Source organism: Sander vitreus, chromosome 8 (assembly GCF_031162955.1).
Source record: "Sander vitreus isolate 19-12246 chromosome 8, sanVit1, whole genome shotgun sequence".
Taxonomy (NCBI): Eukaryota; Metazoa; Chordata; class Actinopteri; order Perciformes; family Percidae; genus Sander; species Sander vitreus.
The window spans coordinates 35516514-35536090 of NC_135862.1; the positions used below are offsets into that span (position 1 = coordinate 35516514).

The 19577-nt window shown below is 40.8% G+C and overlaps 1 protein-coding gene across 1 annotated transcript; it reads left to right on the forward strand.

Annotated features, from left to right (window-relative positions):
• Positions 1-4654: 4654 nt before the first annotated feature.
• LOC144522701 (olfactomedin-like) lies at positions 4655-11361 on the forward strand. Its single transcript, XM_078257980.1, has 5 exons — positions 4655-4787; positions 6849-7007; positions 7587-7799; positions 8385-8517; positions 9981-11361. The coding sequence occupies exons 1-5, from the start codon at positions 4656-4658 to the stop codon at positions 10826-10828; spliced, it is 1485 nt and encodes a 494-aa protein (XP_078114106.1). The 5' UTR covers position 4655; the 3' UTR covers positions 10829-11361.
• The last annotated feature ends 8216 nt before the right edge of the window (positions 11362-19577 follow it).

The window sequence follows — 19577 nt, forward strand, 5'->3', positions numbered from 1 at the left end:
AGCAGTATTTTGGAGAGTGCTACTTGCCGACCTGCAGATGAAACCAAATCCAAAAAAATTACTACAGCTCTTGCAAAACGGGTGGCAACTAACTGCAGACCTGTCAGCATCGTAGAGGACTCGGGTCTTAAAGACTACGGTTGGCATGTTCTGAATTGTGCAATAATGACAGAGTCACACATTTTTCGTTTGACTTTTACAGTAAATAAATAATAAACAAATACAAATCTTAAAGTCAAGTTCATAAAGTAACTTTCTTTGCATTCATTTGATTCCCAATCAAGATCCACTGGTAAGAATTGCTTTCCATTGTTAATATGGACTTAAAAACAGTTCTGAAATGCAAAATAATCGTGATAAAACATGCGATTAATTGCGACTAACTATAGAAATTCAGCTATTAATCGCGATTAGGAAAAAAATCATCATTTGATAGCCTTACTTAAAAGTTATAAGTAAGTTGATTACCTGTTTTTGTTATCGTCAATTGTCTGGATCCATGACCTAAACAAAAATTCAGATGCAGCCCTTTGAGTGATACGTTTGAGAACCCCTGGTATATGAGTTTTCATGTATGCTGCTCCCTTTGCCCCCCCTCTAAGGTTTATTGCCACAGTCAATCGTAATACATGGAATTTGCCTTGATGAATGGTGAAAACCTAAACAAACAAACATATAAAAAATGTATATAAAATAAATACAGAAAACAAATATATCAGCCTAACCTTAACGTCCGACTGAAATTTAATTGCTGCAGCATAACCTTCTACTCTGTAAATCACTTGTCATGTGTCCTCCTTTGAGAAATAAATCAGAAACCAAAAGAGTTTCAGACACAGACACGGCGCGGTCTTTGGTGTTTTTTGACGCCAACGTCTCCTCCTAGGCAGCGCGGCAATGGTTATGTTTAGGGTTAAGGTTAGGGTTAGGGGGTTAGGGTTATGTTTAGGGTTAAGGTTAGGGTTAGGGGGTTAGGGTTATGTTTAGGGTTAAGTGTAGGGTTAAGGTTAGGGTTAAGTTTAGGGTTAAGTGTAGGGTTATGTTTAGGGTTAAGGTTATTGTCAGCTGCCTGGAAGGTGCCGTTGGAGGCAAAAAACACCATCGAGCACCTCAGCGCTGCAGTCAGCTCAGACCAAACAGAGCATTTCTGATTGTTCCCCAAAAAACTATATATATTTTTTTAAACTGAAAACCTATACATACATAAAAAAAAAAAATTGTAAACAAAGGAACAAATCCCGCACTCTGCTCCTGCTAAAGCATCACCGTTTCTTTACAAAAACGTTTTGGTCAAGAGTATCTCAAGCAACAAACATTCTGTGGGACAATAGACTTATCAAGGCGAGTATCTTGAATCAACACACGTGTCACTTGTGCAGCATTTGACACTCATACGTACAGGCAATCAACATTCCCAATTCAATTGCAATACTTATGCATTATTATATAATAATTGGGATGTTGATTGCCTGTACGTATGAGTGTCAAATGCTGCACAAGTGACACGTGTGTTGATTGAGAGATACTCTCAGTGATACGTGACTGTCTATTGTCCCGCACCTGTGATTCTTGATGAAGGCCTGAACGGACTGAAATGAATAATCGGGCTTGATGTTAAAATGTGAAAGGGGAAGCAGTGGCCATTAATACGTGCCTGTGGTTACTGGAGCGCACACGGTATCTGTGAATGTAGCCAGATTCAGGAACAGAAAGAAACGACTCTGCACTGAGTGCAGAAAATATCCACTTAAGAAGTTCCACAGACACGCAGATGGATGGACGGACAGACGGACGGACAGACTGCAACTTTTAAATTTCCGTCCAGTTTTTGGTATTAATTTGGACCCCAAGGTACTTCGCTGGATGAGAACCAGGACAGGGGGCCTCCGGTTCCTCATTGGTTTTGCTGATGTTGAGCTTCAGGTGATTGTCGGTGCACCATGTGACAAAGCTCACAATTCTTAAAATGTAACTTCCCCTTGTGGGATTAATATAGTCTTCTTCTTCTTCTTCTTCTTCTTCTTCTCTATAAATTTTTTTATATTTATATCTATTGTGAAAAAAGCAGTTTGATCATGCACAACGAAATAAAACATACAAGACTTAAATCCCCCTTCCAATACCATGGATACCACTCGACCAGGCATGCCAATACACTAATTTATTAATTATAAATATCCAATGGAAAATAATCTCAAAATGAAATAGCACAACGGGGTGTCAACATAAAACACAGAGCTTTCAAACCTAAGAGTGGAGTTCACTTTGTGCAAAACAAAATACTTTCACCCAGGAAACGTGTTTTAATCCAAACCACCATCTTTTTCCTAAACTTAACTGTCATCTCTGCATGACGCTCACTGTTTCTGGCTAATATAAAATCAATAGCTATCAGTTAACTAGACAAAAATAACATTCTGGTAGTGTCAATGAAAAAGTAGTACAAGATTGAAATGTGGATATTGGGAACATTTCCAGGGTCCACTGCCATACTACTACAGTACACAGCCAAACATTTTGACCACCATTGTCCAAAGGAATTTTTCATTTCGAGGGCAATTACTTTTTATATGAGACAATAACTGTTTTGAAGCATGAGTTTGAGAGCATAAATGTTTTAGGTGACTCATTATTTCGTGTGAATGATATTCAGAACCCAAATGCAGACAGATGCAGAGCCAGGAGTGTGAATTAAACAGGTTTTATTGAAAGTACTCAAGCCCTGAACTGCTACAAATATTATTTCTTGCCATAGTTCTATTATTTTTATTGTTACTATAATTGACACCGTTCATCATACCAACTGCTGTAATTATTATGAATCATATTTCTCTATCTGTAGATCTGTGTCAGTGTCTCAACCGGCAACGGCAGATGGCTGCCCACCAAACTGTTGGGTCTTTGTAAAACAGAGTGTGGTCTAGACCTACTCTATCTGTCTTGAGAAGAGTGAACTCTTCGATTGACGATTTGATACTATAAATAAAATTGAATTTAGCTAACATTGAATTAAATGGCTTGATCATATTTACTGATACAGACAAATAGAAGAGAAAATAGAACAGAATGTGTCTTATTGTATCAGAAATTATGATCACACAAAAGGTCAAACAAATGCTATGATAAAGAAACTATAAAACATCATTAGATAACCTATGTTTATATGTAAATCTTTACATATCTAACCCTATAACATATACAACCGAATGGAAATAGCCCAAAACTGAAAACATGTCATTTTACTGAGGCCCTGTTTACACGATGACGCTCGCAGGTGAAAACAAAAAAAATGTTTTATCAGATGTGCCTTTCGTTTATATGGCGACGGCGTTTTTGGGGCTTAAAAACGCAAAAAAGTGAAACCACCCTCCAGAGTGGAAATCTTAAAAACGCTCCACCCTCGTGTTCCCGTCTAAAGGGTCAAAACTCAAAAGTCTGAAGACAGCGGTGTGGAGAGAGACGAGAAAAAGGCGTCCAGGTAGTCTGTTGTTACTGAGAAGGCTACAGAAATCATAGGCTTCTGTTATCTAAAAGATGTTCAATGTGATGGCTCAATATTTAAATGATTTCGACAATGTGGATAAGGTTGTTATAGTTTGATGACCATATGTAGGCTATTCCTTTGAGCCAGAGTAGGCGACAACGTTGTGGATGAAGAGAAAGGGAGAGAGCGAGTGCCAGTGGGCAGAGGAGGGTCTGCTTCAGCCTCCTAATCTAATCCTACCAAATTTCACACACTTTTGCGTCACTATATGCACGCAGATTTCCCCCCCAAAACTCTCGTCTAAACGCGGAATAAAAAGTGAGAATGCAACGCCACTTTTGCGTTTTCTCTTCAGATTGTTTCCGTCTAAACATAGCCTGAGTGACATGACATGTTATGCTACTGTACTGCAATTTATATGGAAGGAGAATATAAACAAACCATATGGTCCAGGGGTAACTGCAGACCTCTTCCTCCCTGTCATCTTCATCTGCCTCCTCCTGATCACTCTCTGCCTCTGTCCCTCTCTCTGAATCTGCAGCCTCCTCTTCATCCCTCACAGTCAATTCTTCCTCTCCCTCTTCTCTTTCACTTATTTCTGCATCTCCTTCTGTGGTCTTCTCCTGCTCTGACCTGCCTGGTCTCTCCAGTTTACTGCCTTCTCCTTCTTCATTTCCTTCCTTCTCTTCCTTCTGTGCACTACTCAGAAATGTCTTGGCTGGCAATATCCCCACTTCTAAGCTTCAGCTAATATCTCCAGCTACTCTGGTCTGCAAAAGTCAAGATGTGAAATGCTCTGGTTATTCTCGTATTACATTACACTGTATGGCCCTGTAGCTAATAAGTAGCCTAACAAACATAAAATCAGAAGAGATTTATTACATGCACACAACAGGTATGTTTAGACTAGCCTTCTTAATCCCATTGTATTTGTTGTTTTCCCAGTTTGACAGTAAAGGATGTCACCTGGTTTAATTTGTGCAGCCTTGTTGCCGCGATATGAGAGAGGAAGTGGGAAAAATACAGGGAACTCCTGGCTTGACCATAACTGTTTAGAAACGCCATAGTTTCAAATTTTTTGAGTTTCACATCCACAGGAAGTGGTTTTTACGGTTCTGTAGTGACTCATCAGCGACGAGAAGCAAGTCAGGGACAGGTGTGTTTGTTGTGAATGTGTGTATTAGAGAAAAGAGAAGAGGACGGGATGCTGATTTCAGTACGAACAGCTTCTGTTCCTGTCAGTCCACGCTTCATCTTTCCAGCTGTCAACATGCTGCTGCTGCTCCTACTGCTGCTCTCATCAGTGAGTTCAATCTTAATATCATACTATTAGAAACTTAGGATAACTAAGAAGATATATAGCACCTTATGACATTATGCTGAGGCGTGTTTTTTTGTTATATTTGTGAATGCAGTCTCTTCAGCTTCTGCAGAGGCTCCACCCAGAGCTTTCGCCGTCTCCTACATAAGTGGCCTGAAGTTTCTACTTGTGCGTTGGTGTGTGCGTCGATCTCTTTAAGAGAATAGCAGGGCCGGCAAGTGTGTGTATGTGCGTGTGTGTGTGGGGGGAGTGTGTGGTAGAGTGAGTGAGAGAGTGACATGAATAGCTTTCAGAGTGAGTAGTGACTCTAGAGTCATAGTGAGAGAACCAAAGTGTCTCCCCTGTTCTTTCTGACCACGGTGGGAGATCTGGAGCAGGAGAAGTTAACCCTCTCCTTGATTTCATGTTGTTTCTGGAGAAGGAGAACCAGGAAATGAGTCGGGGGAAATGCAACGCTACCAAGCCACGGCCGAGTGACGTGCGTCGCCGTGACGTGTAGTTACATTTTTCGAGAGGCGCACGTCAGGCTAAAGCGTAGGGTTAATAGTTGACAACTAATCAATTAATCGATTCATATTGTATCACATCACATTGTATGTTTTATGTAAAGCACCTGTGATTGTTTTATCTGTGAAAATCGCTATATCAATAAAGTCTACTTACTTAACTAACGTTTTTTTTCAACCTGGACCCTATGTTCCTATGTTTTGGTGTCCAAGTGACTGATGGGAACAACAATCTTTGACACTGGTCCAGTATTAACCCTTTGAGGTCTGAGGGCATTTTTTTATCTCTTCTTTTAAAGTTTTTTTTGTAAATATCATCTGATCCCCATGTGTTTCATATCAAAATGTTCAGAACAAACTCAGCTTTCTGTGCAGTGTTGCCCAAAATTGTTACAGAGCAATGATTAAAGAGATATTTTGGCCCAAATTTGCTACAAAGTGAGTTAATAGGGCAATTGTGCATCTTGTAGCTGTAGGGATCCTTTCCATAATGTTGTCAGAGACTTAGAATAATAATTAGATAACAGAGTGAGACATCTCACTTCTGTTCCATCTTTGTTGGGAGTCGCACATGCTCAGTAGCTAGGTAAGGACTACTAGCCAGTCAGAAGTAGAGTATGAGGGCGTGCCCTGACAGTACCTAGGTAAGGACTACTAGCCAGTCAGAAGCAGAGTATGAGGGCGTGCCCTGACAGTACCTAGGTAAGGACTACTAGCCAGTCAGAAGCAGAGTATGAGGGCGTGCCCTGACAGTACCTAGGTAAGGACTACTAGCCAGTCAGAAGCAGAGTATGAGGGCCCTGACAGTACCTAGGTAAGGACTACTAGCCAGTCAGAAGCAGAGTATGAGGGCGTGCCCTGACAGTACCTAGGTAAGGACTACTAGCCAGTCAGAAGCAGAGTATGAGGGCCCTGACAGTACCTAGGTAAGGACTACTAGTCAGTCAGAAGCAGAGTATGAGGGCGTGTCCTGACAGTACCTAGGTAAGGACTACTAGCCAGTCAGAAGCAGAGTATGAGGGCGTGCCCTGACAGTACCTAAGTAGGACTACTAGCCAGTCAGAAGCAGAGTATGAGGGTGTGCCCTGACAGTACCTAGGTAAGGACTACTAGCCAGTCAGAAGCAGAGTATGAGGGCGTGCCACACTAGCAGCTAGGTGAGCATTATAACGTGTGTTCCAAAGTGACCACGTTTGTCTCTGAAGTAAAGGCTGGACTACAATAGAGCTGTTTGGAGCAGTTTGTGAACAGTGTTTTCTGTTGGAGATGGTAAGTCCCTTTGGAGTGGACTTTGGGCTCTTTCACTTTGTAAACCTATAACATGCACAAAAAAGATATATAATACAATAAAGGAAAGGAAAAAAGCCAAAAAGCATAATATGAGCACTTTAATACTGAATCAATGTCAAAGATTGTTGTTCCTATCAGTCACTTACACACAAATACATAGGAAAGTAGGGTCCATGTTGAAAAAAACGGTAGTTACCCTTTAATCTTTGCAGCTCTAGCTGAGTTTTTTGTGCATGTGTGCCTGCAGGGTGACGGCCAGGCTCAGCGCGCGCCGGGCCTGAAGAAGAACGGCTCGTGTGTTTGCGAGGTGAACTCCACCATGTGGGTGTTCCCTGCTGTGAGCTACAAGGCCGTGCTGCTGCAGGTTCAGTCCTGTGAAGGATCTCTGACCAGCCTGCAGAAACAGGTGAGAACTACACAGGGTCCCCCCCAAACCCCCAAACCCCCCCCCCACCGGCATCATAGGCAGTATGGGCAAATGCTAGGGGTGCCAGCGCCAGCAGTCCAAATGAGTAAAGAAAAGCCAAAGATAACAAGAAAACAACATTGGAAAAAGCAAAAAAATATCAGAAAAGCGAGACAAATTTTGAAAAATGTGACAAAACGAAGAGGAAATCTCAAAAAAAAAAAAAAAAATGTAATTAAAACAAGCAGTGAAAAGTATTTTTAGTAAACTGAAAGTAAATAAAAACTAAAACCAACAATCTAAAAACTACTGTAAAACTAAGAATATAAACTAAAACTTTTCTGAAAAACTCAAACTAAACTTAAACTAAAATGAAAAACCTTTATTATAACCTTGGTCCAGTTCCATCTCTGAGTCGATGGATTATATGGATACACAGTACCACACTGGTTATGAAGCATTTATTATGATGGGACATCTCAATTTGATTCTGCAATAATGATTATTATGATTATTATCAGCATTTCTACAACCTGTAAACCTGAAGAAGTTTCAGTTTCTGTCTGTGTCTCCGTTCAGGTGGTCTTGTCCAACCAGCGTCTCCCTGAGCTCGAGGCTGTGATTCTGAACTTGACGGAGCGGCTGAAGCTTCACCAGTACCTGAACAACCAGGGCCTGTACACACACTTGGCTCTGCACCAGCTGGGCCAGGAACTCAGCCAGCTGGAGACCGACATCGGTGATATCCACAGCCAGTCTAACACCGTCCAATCCCAGAAACTCTCCAAAGAGGTACAGCACAACATGGACTGACACTAAAATTATTCCTAGAGTTGCACAGCAATTAGCATACACGAGTAACATAAATTGAAACCTTACTAAACTCTATGTGAAATCTGTGTTGTTGCATCAACAGATATATTACAGCAAAAAAGGTTCAAAAAAGGTTTTTTTGCACAAATTTGTGATGTTTTTGTCGCCTTTTGGAGTTTTTTTCCTAAATTTTTGCTGCTTTTTCCGACATTTGTTGCCTTTTGACGTTTTGTTGCTTTTTTCTAGGGTTTATTTTCAAGGATACTGTGTCGCTTTTTCAAGGCTTTTTTGACAGTTCTTTTTGACAGATCTTTTCGTCGTTTTTTTAATACACGATCTCAACCCCCCCAATGTTAACCACAAAGTTACACCCTTGCTCATGGTGTCATGTCATGGGTATAAAACAGATATGGAAGAGAGAAAATTTAGAAGACCTTACTGACATTTTATGATGATATGAAGAAACATAACTGTGTTGTTTAAAATGTTCCAAAGTGAAAGTTAATTTAACGGTCTGTGAACAATGTTGTAAATGTAAATGTGTGTGTTTTCTGTGTGTGTTAGGTGGGTAAACTGCGTAGAGATGTAGACCAGATGCAAATGTCAAACACAATTAACATGAAGACTGTCAAAGAGAAATTGCGTTACCTGAAGAACAGCGCTGCGTCCTGCAAGTCCATCCCCAAAGACTTCAGAGGTAAGTGTGTGTGTGTGTGTGTGTGTGTGTGTGTGTGTGTGTGTGTGTGTGTGTGTGTGTGTGCGTGTGTGTGTGTGTGTGTGTGTGTGTGTGTGTGTGTGTGTGTGTACGTGTGTGTGCGTGTGTGTGTGTGTGTGTGTGTGTGTGTGTGTGTGTGTGTATGTATACCACTTCTCACTCTCAGTAAGAATGTACAAAAACTTGTATGTAAAACAATCAATGTTTCAGCACTGCAATAGTAACTCTGACACTTTCTCACACCTACTTGCTAATACATCAGATGATTAATGAGGTGTCCAGTGAGGTATTTGTTTTCATTTGTTAGGTGCCGACTATTTGTTTTCATATTTGGCAGCTTAGGACACAGACACATGCTGGTTTTAAAAGGGTTTCGTCAGCTTGGGATGCCCAAAAAGAGGGCTAAATGGCTACTACTATCATAGGCAGCCGCCATATATGGCGAAGACGCTGTTACTTATACCCATGAAAAAAGAGGGATATGCTTAATATTATGAAGACTTGCTGTATACCAATGGCCCATGATTTTGTATATGTATTTAACTGCATCTATACTATTTATGTCCCTGTAAATGATTCCCTTCAGGTAGACTCATGCCCCAGTTGCCCAAACATGGTCTGTTCCTTTGACGGTAGCTTTAACCAGTCAACAAAGCTCTTCTGGTTGCCTGCGGGCTGTTGTGTTGGTATGCCCGTATGTGTGTGTGTGTGTGTGTGTGTGTGTGTGTGTGTGTGTGTGTGTGTGTGTGTGTGTGTGTGTGTGTGTGTGTGTGTGAGTGAAAGTGTCTGAAAGTGTGTGTAAGAGAGCACTCACTCATTCATTGCAATAACTATGATGAACGCTCTAAGTAAAAATGTGCATTACCTCCAGAAAAATAAAGTATGTTGTCTATTAACATGTTACAGTGTGCAGTAGAGTAGCAATTTAAAGACACTGCATGCAAAGTGCATATGTTTTGACCTTATTTGTCAGTTAAACTACTCAACAGTCCAACCATTGTTGAAGCATTGAATGGTTAAACAGTATGGAAAGAAGGACCTTAAAAAATGCATCCCCAGCATTAAAACGTCCTCCAACCAAACTTACTTTGACAATAAGTGTATGTACAGATGCGTCCTGTTATCCAAGTACTTGCCACTTTTCTTAAAAAGTGTGATGATGTGAAGTCTGATGTGGCAAAAAGACATGAGTGTTCTGATTTTAGCAAGCTTATTCAAATAGCAAAACAGCATGTACTGTAAAGTATGGACAGAAGAAAAGGAAAACAGGCGATGCTCAACCCCTTTTTATTAGTACTATCCTACAGTATTTGTATCTCTTTATTTGTTGTTTTTGCGTCTTGTGTCTCCTGTTTTTAATACCTGTGTTATTGAGTTTAAGTTAAGTTATTAAGTTGTCGCTGTACTGTACATTCACGTTCTTTTCTTGTTCTCTCTGTTTCCAGGCCGGGACAGGTACTGCCTCAAGGGCTTGATCTCCAAAATTAGTGCTCCTGTCATGACTAAGGTCAGTCCATATAGCAAGAGCTACATCTCTGGTTCGTGGGGCAAACAGGCCCAGATGGACAGCGAGGGGCAGAAGAACAGCTACTGGGTTCAGGCTCTGCTCAACAACCACATCTGGGGTAACACGCTGCGCGTCTACCAAACCTACGAAGACTTCATGGCCTCCGTCAACCACAGGGACTTCACCTTCGCTCCATCCTTCACTCATGCCGACACCATTGAGGGTCCCAGTGCTGTTCTATACGGCGAAGCGCTGTACTACCACTGCTACCGCTCTGCAGATGTCTGCCGCTATGACCTGAACAGCAACAGTGTCAAGCGGGTGACCCTTCCAGGCACCGGTGTGGGTTTCAACAACAAATTCCCGTATTGCTACTATGACTGCCGCGCCAATAGTGACGTAGACGTGGAGGCAGATGAGACAGGACTATGGGCCCTGTATGCCACTGTCAGTAACCACGGTAATCTTGTGGTGAGCCATCTAGCTTGGGACAGCGAGGCGGAGACACTCAATGTCTCACAGACGTGGGAGACGAGGCTGTTCAAGAAAGCGGTGAGCAACGCTTTCATGGTGTGCGGCGTGCTGTATGCCACTCGGTATGTGGATGACTACCGTGAGGAGGTGTTCTACGCTTTTGACACGGCAACAGGCAAAGAGGACAACTCACTAGCACTCCCACTGGAGAAGGTAACTAAAGGAGTGGCCAGCGTGAGCTATAACCCCACCAACAGGCAGATCTACATGTATAACGATGGATATCTACTGGCTTACCAGGCCCACTTCTGATCTCAAGCACTTGTAATTGGCAATTAAAACATGTCACATAAATGTCAAACTATTTATCCTATCAGCAGTCAGGTACTCCATATTGTACAGGTTTGTAGGGCATATCACATACTGTATGTTGTACCCAACGTTTGTAATGTAACACAGAATTTTATAAAGCTGGAAAATCAATAACAAATAAAATAATAAAAACTGTAATAATTAATAATAAAATAATTGACATTGTGTTGTTGACTGTAACTTGTAACATGGCTGGTGTAGGTGGAGAGAGCTAGCAGTTAGCCAGAGCTCTGAGATAGCCGATTACCTCAAAGAGGCCACAGATAACTGAACGGAGATTCCACACTAGCCATGTTTCCATCCACACGTTTTTATGCAAATTAAGTGATATCGGATGAAAAATGTAAACAGTAAAATTCAATTGAATTTCTTGAATATGGACACACAGTTTGTACGTTCGATCTCATTGGATTGTTCTCTTAATCGCTAAATGGCTTATGCGATAAACACTGATGGAAATGTTATTTGCCGAATAAATGATGAATTGATTACGTTTTAGGTCATTTTATGGTTGCAACCCGCCATAAAACTAAAAGAAGAAGTTTTAGATATTTTCGGCTACGTATTTCCGCGATGGCTATTGTAGATAGATAGATAAAAATTCTAAGAAATGCCATAACGTTGATCATCATCACCATAGCGATGTTTTGATAGAGTTGTTGTCTTATTATAGCTTGATATGTCGCTATCAGCTGGCACATAAGCACTATTACAATTTATTACATTATGAATCATTTGTTGACGGTGCGATCCATATATTTACCTATCATACATGAGCAGTAGAACATAGCACCAACTTGTTAGTTAAGTATGTGTCCGTCCGAGGAGAGAAACTGCAGCGTACTGTACTGTACTGTCCGTACATCACAATAATAACAGAGGGAGGTACCACCTTGTGGCGCTACCAAGCATTGCAGTTCTAACTCTGTTATATATTGCAGACTGGTGTTTCTGGTTTTCAGCCAGGCTTGGCAGCTCTGTGAGGATGTACCAACGTAGTGGTGCTTTGAGCTAACTGCTAATGTCAGGTTGCTATCATGCTCTCAATGACGTTAACAATGATGTTAACATGCTGACGTCCAGAAGTTTAGTTTGAAATCACGGTAAGTATCACACTCAGCTTTAACCTGATTCAAAGACAGATATTAAGGTGACATTTATTTATTGCTTACTAGTCCCATATTGCAAAAAGTGACCATGTCTGTTTTTGTTATAAAGCTGAGTTATAAAGTTGAGGTGCTAAAGTATATAAATACTGTGAAAGTATCAAAATGCTCAATCCACAGAAAAATGCACACAGCCTGTATTTACCAGCAGGTTCAGAGGAAGCTTCTTTTCCTACGGCTGTCACCCAACTGAACTCTAACTTTGCATCCCGGTGATAATTAACCCACTAAGCCCACCCGGACAATTTGCACTACCCTACCCCACCCATACTGTTCTATTTATTTATTTGCAGATGTATAGGTGTGTAATTACACCTATACATAGCCATATTCTACTTTCTACTGCTCAAGGGCCTAATCTCAGACTGTATTATCAACCAAAAAGAGACATAGAGACAGTGTATGCTGACATTAACATTTTTAATTCAAGTTCATAGATAACAGTTGACATTAAGAGCAAGGCAGTGAAACAATTCACAGTATGTAAATGTAGTTACTTTTCCCATGTGATTGCAGTAGACATACAATAAAAAAAAATCTTTGAATCGATTTTGAATGGGTAGAGCTTGAATCGTGATTTGAATATGAATTGATTTTTTTGCACACCCCTAGTATTTATGCTGACACCTCAAAATTCTAATATTCTAGTGTTGTAGTTGAGTCACCAACCACCACTGAGTCGAGTCCAAGTCGAGTCACCATTACCTGAGTTTGAGTCCGAGTCGAGTCTCTAGTCCAGAAAGTAGTGCCTCGAGTCAGACTCAAATCAGAGTCCAGGACTCGGACCTGAGTACTCCATCACTGCCTATTACATATAAAAGTAGTCAGAAACTTCATCCAACTTCTGAGTCATATTTCATGAATGCTCAAGTCCGATTTAAATAAATCCTCGAGTCCAAGTTGAGTCATGAGTCCAGAGAATAGTGACTTGAGGTATTGAGACTGTTAAGTAGTTTCCACATTGAGCATTTATAGTATGTACTGGGGAGTTTGTGGTAGTACTGGCTGTACCCAGTAGAGGTCGGTGTGATCTCACACTGAAGTCAGAAGGACAGATGTTTGCGCTGCTGTGGCCTGGTTTCCAGTTTCTGGCTGGCTGCCTCTCAGACACACCCAAAGCTCTGCTCACATAATGACAGACCTGCTGCCCTGCAGATTTAAAGAAGCCAAACAGCAGCCGGCTGGCTCAGGACAAAACTTAATGGTCTTTACTGTGTATGTGGTCAGGCTGATATCATGTTTCTGTATAGGGAAAATAGACTGGGCACGATCTACATGTTCTGTAATGATATGCTGGGACACAGTAACATTTTGTAACCTTCAGAGTAATAATGTTTCATCTTCAGATCCTCTCTTTTCATTGTGCTACTCCTTTAGAAATGAACAGATCAGTCACTGCTAAATCATTAGTCATAAAGAAGCAAGGTATAAGATGCAGTAATTGGTGTAGAAAAAGATCTATTGTCTGAGCTCATTTTTTAGGTGATGACAGCTGATGAGTCCTAAACTGAATCAGTGCTTCAGAAATTCAACAACTACTGGATGGAATGCCATACATTTGCTACCAATATTAATGTTCTCCACAGAATGAACTGTAATGACATTGGTGACCGTCTGACCTTTCATCTAGCACCATCATCAGCTCAACATTGCAATTCGTCCAATTGTTTAGTTTATGACCAAAACCTGCAAAACCAATCCAGAGATGTGGACTTGAGTCAACTCGAGACAATAGACTCAGATGACTTGCGTGTATTCATTAGTTGAATGTTAGCTGTTAAATATAAAATAATATAATTTAATGTTGTCACATTTCTTGATTTGCCTTAACTAAGGACTTGACTTGATATAACCTGACCTGACTTGACTTGCCCCCCCACCCAAAAAAAAAAAACAACAACTCAAGACTTGCTTGAGACCTGGACCAAATGACTTGAGACTGAAAGTTAGCATGCTAAACTAATCTTCAACCATTATAAACATAATTAGGGGTTGGACTCACAGGGTACCTCACTATACAATACACGATACATGGCCAACAATACCGATAATATCATGATAATTGTGCGATAATCAATTTATTGCCAGAATCCTTTAACGATACATCACAATATCGGCCTAACTATGAATACAAAATGCCAGTGAAATGTTAAATGCAGGTTTTCTCTTGTTATTTACTGCAAGTCCAAACTGTTAGAAAACAGCACAATTATGCAGCACAGGTTTTTCCATCTGTAAATTAAAATGACACAACTATAGAGCAACTCTGGGTCCAGACTTTGGACTTAAAGGTGGCTGGGAAATCTGTTATTGTCCACAAACTGCTGTCTGCCATCCTGTTGAAAACCTCTTCCGCTTTGACTAGTGAACTTATGTTCAACTTTCCCTCGTTCATGTGTTGAGCACCACCTCGAGGAGCCATGACGTAGCAACGCTGGGAGCATGGAAATCTATTTAGAGTGACTTATTTTATTCATTAAAATATTGATATTTGGCACCAGCGTATTGATTAGCGTATCGCACGGATGATATATTGCCGTATCAATATTTTTGTCCCACCCCTAAACATAACATCATCATATATAAGCATCAGCATGTTAGCAATGTCATTGTGAGCATGTTAGCATTTAGCACAAACCATCACTGTGCCTAAGTATGGCCTCACAGAACTGCTAGCACAGCTGTAGACTCTGTGCTGCAAAGATTCAAGGCCCAGACAGGAGTGAGCAAGACACACTACACGCTACACTTACAAACACTACACCACCTCCAATGGAATCATTTCAATTTCATTTTCATTTCATTTCCTGCAAAGGTGCAGAGTGTTTTCTCATTGCTAGAAAAGGAAGACAGACTGATCTGTGGATTCAGGCCCAGACATAATGGTTGTTGTTGAACTGAGACTAAATTCTAAACCAATGCGTTTAAAAAGTTCATAAAGTTCATATCAGGACTTTTCTCTGTTTAACTGCATGATCACTGAATGTTGCAAGCTGATGCCTTACTGACCACTTACAGCGTATCCTTATACTTATTGCCAGGAAGTCCATCCTGTTTTGTCTCCAAGGCAGACTCATACCATTATGATAGCCTGATAGCTTCACCTTTACACATCATCACACCATCATTACCCATAAATGGTCATAAAGGGTAATGGTCACATTAAAGAGTACATCTGATACATACAGTCGTTATTACTCGCTGCCGGTATAAAGTAAAGATGATTACCGGTAATGACTGCAACAAGACATCTTTCCATCCTCCACCAGCTGCACCAGGCCGGGGTTTCATGTAAAAAATAAGACTTAAGGCTTATGAGCTTAAATGGCAGGCTGCTGCACAGGAGCATGCTTGGTCCACACTCCACACACTGACTCTGGAAGTATAAACTGCAAATATAAATCAAGTCTAAGTATGTTCACTAGTTGGTAATCTTGCATACAGGACACAACTTAACAGTGATCTTAATTGTTTTTGTCTCTCATTTCTGGGTTACTTTTGGAATGAAAAATGAGTGAACATGAGCGCTGTGCTGTTGCCAACAAGTCTTCCAAACCATATGACCACATAGGTTGTTAATCCTCCCCTCTAATACGACCCACAGGAGCGTTATATAAATTAGCACCCCTAACGGTGGCAGGACATACTTACAACAAGAGCGTTTTCCGTACTCATACCTGAACTAACGGTCACGTCAGTAACGTTGTAAAACAGTTGCAGTTGGGTTAGGTTAAGGCAGTAAAACTACTTGGTCAGGTTCAGGTAACAAAACTACTTAGTTAAGTTTAGGAAAAGATTGTGGTTTGGGTTAAAATCAGTACATTTAGTAACTTCACTTCCAGAAACGCACGTGACGCACAACGTGACATAGTTCTGTAAAGTTTTAAAAACACTACTAAAACTTTACTTTTATTTCCGAACGGGACACAAATACCGGTCTCCTGGGTGAAAGTCCTGTTTGTTTAACCCATCCAGCACCCAAACGTGACTCCGATGCAGAAATTGGCGCACTTACAGTATACATGTATATCCTGCTCTGCTCCCGTCATAATTACAACAGCGTAAATATGAGTCGTAAGTGATGATTGTTAAATTTTTTCGAGGGATCAGAGTCTCCATGTTCCTGACAGAATCTGGCAGGACATTTTGGTATTGAGTTCTGAACTTTGAAACACGGGTCGGTTGTCCATTTCACAAATGATTGCAAATCACTGATACATTTGTTAGTCTAACAGAGCCCATCATGGATCACAAGTAAAATGTTTGTTTTGATTTGTAAAACGTTTTAAAATGAGTGAGGGGAAATAATCTCATGTTATCACAGCTTCCATGTTGCATATTTGGTCGGCAATCTCAACCCACTCAATGTGGAACCCAAAGTTTCTCCCTTGGTAACAGTGCTTTTCATTTAGCTGTTAGAAGCATATGTAATGTATGGATAAAACTGCTAGTGTCTTTCTACCGCTGCTCCATAGACATATTGACTTACTGAATCTGTGTGTGGTTTGCAGAGAAGTGGAGAGGAGAACTCTCCAGAGGGTCGTCACCACTGCCCAAGAAGATCATTAGCTGCCCTCTTCCCTCCCTGGAACATCTTTACAGTTCCTGTTGCCTTAACAAAAAGCCCAGAGGATACTAAAAGATCAATCTCAACCCGCCCGGACACTTTCTGTTTTGAAAGACTGTTTCAGGACAATTAAAACACAAACTGACTCAGAAACTTTTTATCCAAAAGCCATAACTGCACTTAATGTTACTTGAGTATTACTCTAAGGATGAATTGCGCAGTGAATGTCATTTATCAGTGGTATTGTTCTGTTTTTGTTTCTCTCTCTTCTTTTTTTACAATGTTCTGTGTTATGATTGTGTATTTGTTCTGTTTCCTGTTTTATTTTGGTAGTCTGTTTTTCTCCCTGGTCATGTCTTGTTTTACTTCCTGCCTTGTGTTTTCCCACCTCTGTGGTTGTCTGCCCCACCCTGATGTCTTTCACCTGTTTCCCAGCCCTTGTTAACCCTTGTTTACTTGTGTTTTCTTTGTTTGGTTATTGTGTGTGTTAGTCTACCCGTGTGTGCCCCGGTATTCCTGTTCCCTGTAATTCCTGTTTTCGGGATTCTGCCTGTTCCTGTTTTGGAATTCTTCCTGTTCCTTCTTTGTACTTTGCCTGCTGTATTCAGGACACCTTTTGTTGCATGGATTTTGTTATTAAACCGTTGAACTCAACACTGCCTGCTGTCTCTGCATTTGGGTCCACCCAATTCTCTGAAGCCTGAGCTATGACATTCTGTCTCTTTTTATACATTTTTAAAGTAGCTTTTAGAGTCTCTTTTATGTGTATATATACACATATATATTTACACATATATATTTATATATTTATATATATATATATATATATATAATTTTGCTATTGTTTGCACTGACAGGACTGTATAAATTTTTTTGTGCATGTACAAGGACAATAAAGACTTTTCTATTCTAACATTATGTGACTTACTGTATATAGACTAAATGTTGTTTTCTGTTAGCTGAGTCAGCAGGTCAACCTTTGATTTTCCAGCATGTTCATTAGAGTAGATACATTATGTCTCAGGGGCACTAATCCACTCAAGAACATGTCTTTTCACATTCTGACAATGCTTTTAGTACCTGTGCACTTGCAGTCATGGACAGTCTTTTACACACACACACACACACACACACACACACACACACACACACTGGCATGTAATATGCATATGTAGAAGTATATGGCTCCTCTTACCTCTTTAGCTCATAGGTGCTAAATAAGCAGCTGTAGTCCTCATAAGTCTACTAGAGTTTAAAATCCCAACACAAAGAAAGCAGAAGGAAATGGACATTGGCGAAAAGACTTGCATCCGGCGGAATTTCCTGTGGCACCGGAGCAATCCTGGAAGTGTAACGTCATGGATATAGATGGATGATGTACTGAACCTTTCTTGCAAGAAATAAATGTCTTAAAAGATGTTGATGACTGAGGCTTTATTTCACATCTCACCCTATGGATCAGAATGTCTACCCCAAGACACAACTGGAAAACAAGAAAACGAGACATAAGAGGGCTTATTTTCTCTCTTTTCGTTTGAAGCCACCTACACATGATCTGCGCTGGCAGTCCAGCCATTATGTGTTTCTGCCCAACACAGTTTGTGACCTCTTAATAAAGACTTGCATCTTGAACAGGAACAAGTGTGCTTAGGACTGAATGCTACAGACAAGGAAGGGTATTATTCACAAAAACACTAAGAGATGGATTGAATACCACATAGATTAACACCAGCCTTATCCTTTAACAGCACTGAGCTCGTCTTTAAAAACGTTTTACTGTAATTTGAGAAAGTGGCTCATTGTCATGGCTATTTGTGACTCAATTTTGACTTGCAAACCGGTGTGACTCACTGATTCTCCATCACCAATGAAAGACAATAGTACCTCTAGTCATCACACTCAAAATGATTGAACGATTACTGTGTGAGGCTTTCCTTTGTGTGACAGGCTGCAGGCTCCAAGAGTAAAACCGGTAGCTCTTCAAATACACACATCTCTCCTCTCTTCCAAATGGATTTTCGCACCGGTCTTTAGTCTAATGGTTTTCAGCTAAATAGAAACCAAGCTCTTTGGCTCTGTTAAAGTTTAATTAACCAATAAGATTGAATCTGGTCGGCCTCCTGAGAGGCTCTGCCTTCAAGAAATATTTGTGTAGCTAAAATTTCCACTCTGGCAGAAGCAGGGGAAACAGAGCAGCATACACTGCACCAAAAGAGGATGATGAAAATGAGTTTCCCCTTTATTGATTTAAACCCTGGTGGCGTACCATTGCAGCTGTGTTGTCCCACTGTGAAATATTCTGACAGACTTATTTTAAACTATCAAAGGCCCCTTCAGGGAGCAAACTATTCAAGACATAGTCTATATTGACGAAGTTTAATTTCCAGGATTGTTCCGGATGTCCCTCATTTCGGCCGGATGTCCGTCCCCTTCCTCTGTCTGTGTTGGCGTTCTAACGTCTGGTGGATTTGTGAGGACTATGGTTACCTGCTCCTCAGATCTCTGCAGGGTAAATCCAGACAGCTAGCTAGACTATCTGTCCAATCTGAGCTTTCTTTCGCACGACTAAAACAATCTTTGAACCCCCACCAAAACAAGTTCCTTCTCGAGGCTATGTTGCAGCGGCACCGTTGCTCCGTCCAGAGCTTAGCACCGCCCAAGACGATTGTGATTGGTTTAAAGAAATGCCAATAAACTAGAGCACGTTTTTTTCTCCTATGCCAGAATGCTGTGTGGACTAGCCAGACCTTGTGTGGAGATAGGTCTGGCAATGCGAGACTATTCAAGACATAATGTTTACCACGTGACCTGCATCTTTCTGTGTATCTATAGGTGCATCTAACTTTCCTTATTTGATAGGTCCTCGGTCCTCGGCTGTACCGGAAGTTGTTCTGGCCCTCCTTCGTGAAGGCCGTTTCAAAGCTCTTATTCCTGCCCCGAGGATCGAGCATCGAGG

Excerpts from the sequence above, each read along its gene's own strand:
- LOC144522701 (XM_078257980.1), top strand. The coding sequence starts at position 4,656 with ATGTGTGTATTAGAGAAAAGAGAAGAGGACGGGATGCTGATTTCAGTA. Across the intron at positions 4,788-6,848 it reads TCCTACTGCTGCTCTCATCA|GGTGACGGCCAGGCTCAGCG; the intron begins GTGAGTTCAATC and ends GTGTGCCTGCAG. Across the intron at positions 7,800-8,384 it reads CCCAGAAACTCTCCAAAGAG|GTGGGTAAACTGCGTAGAGA; the intron begins GTACAGCACAAC and ends TGTGTGTGTTAG.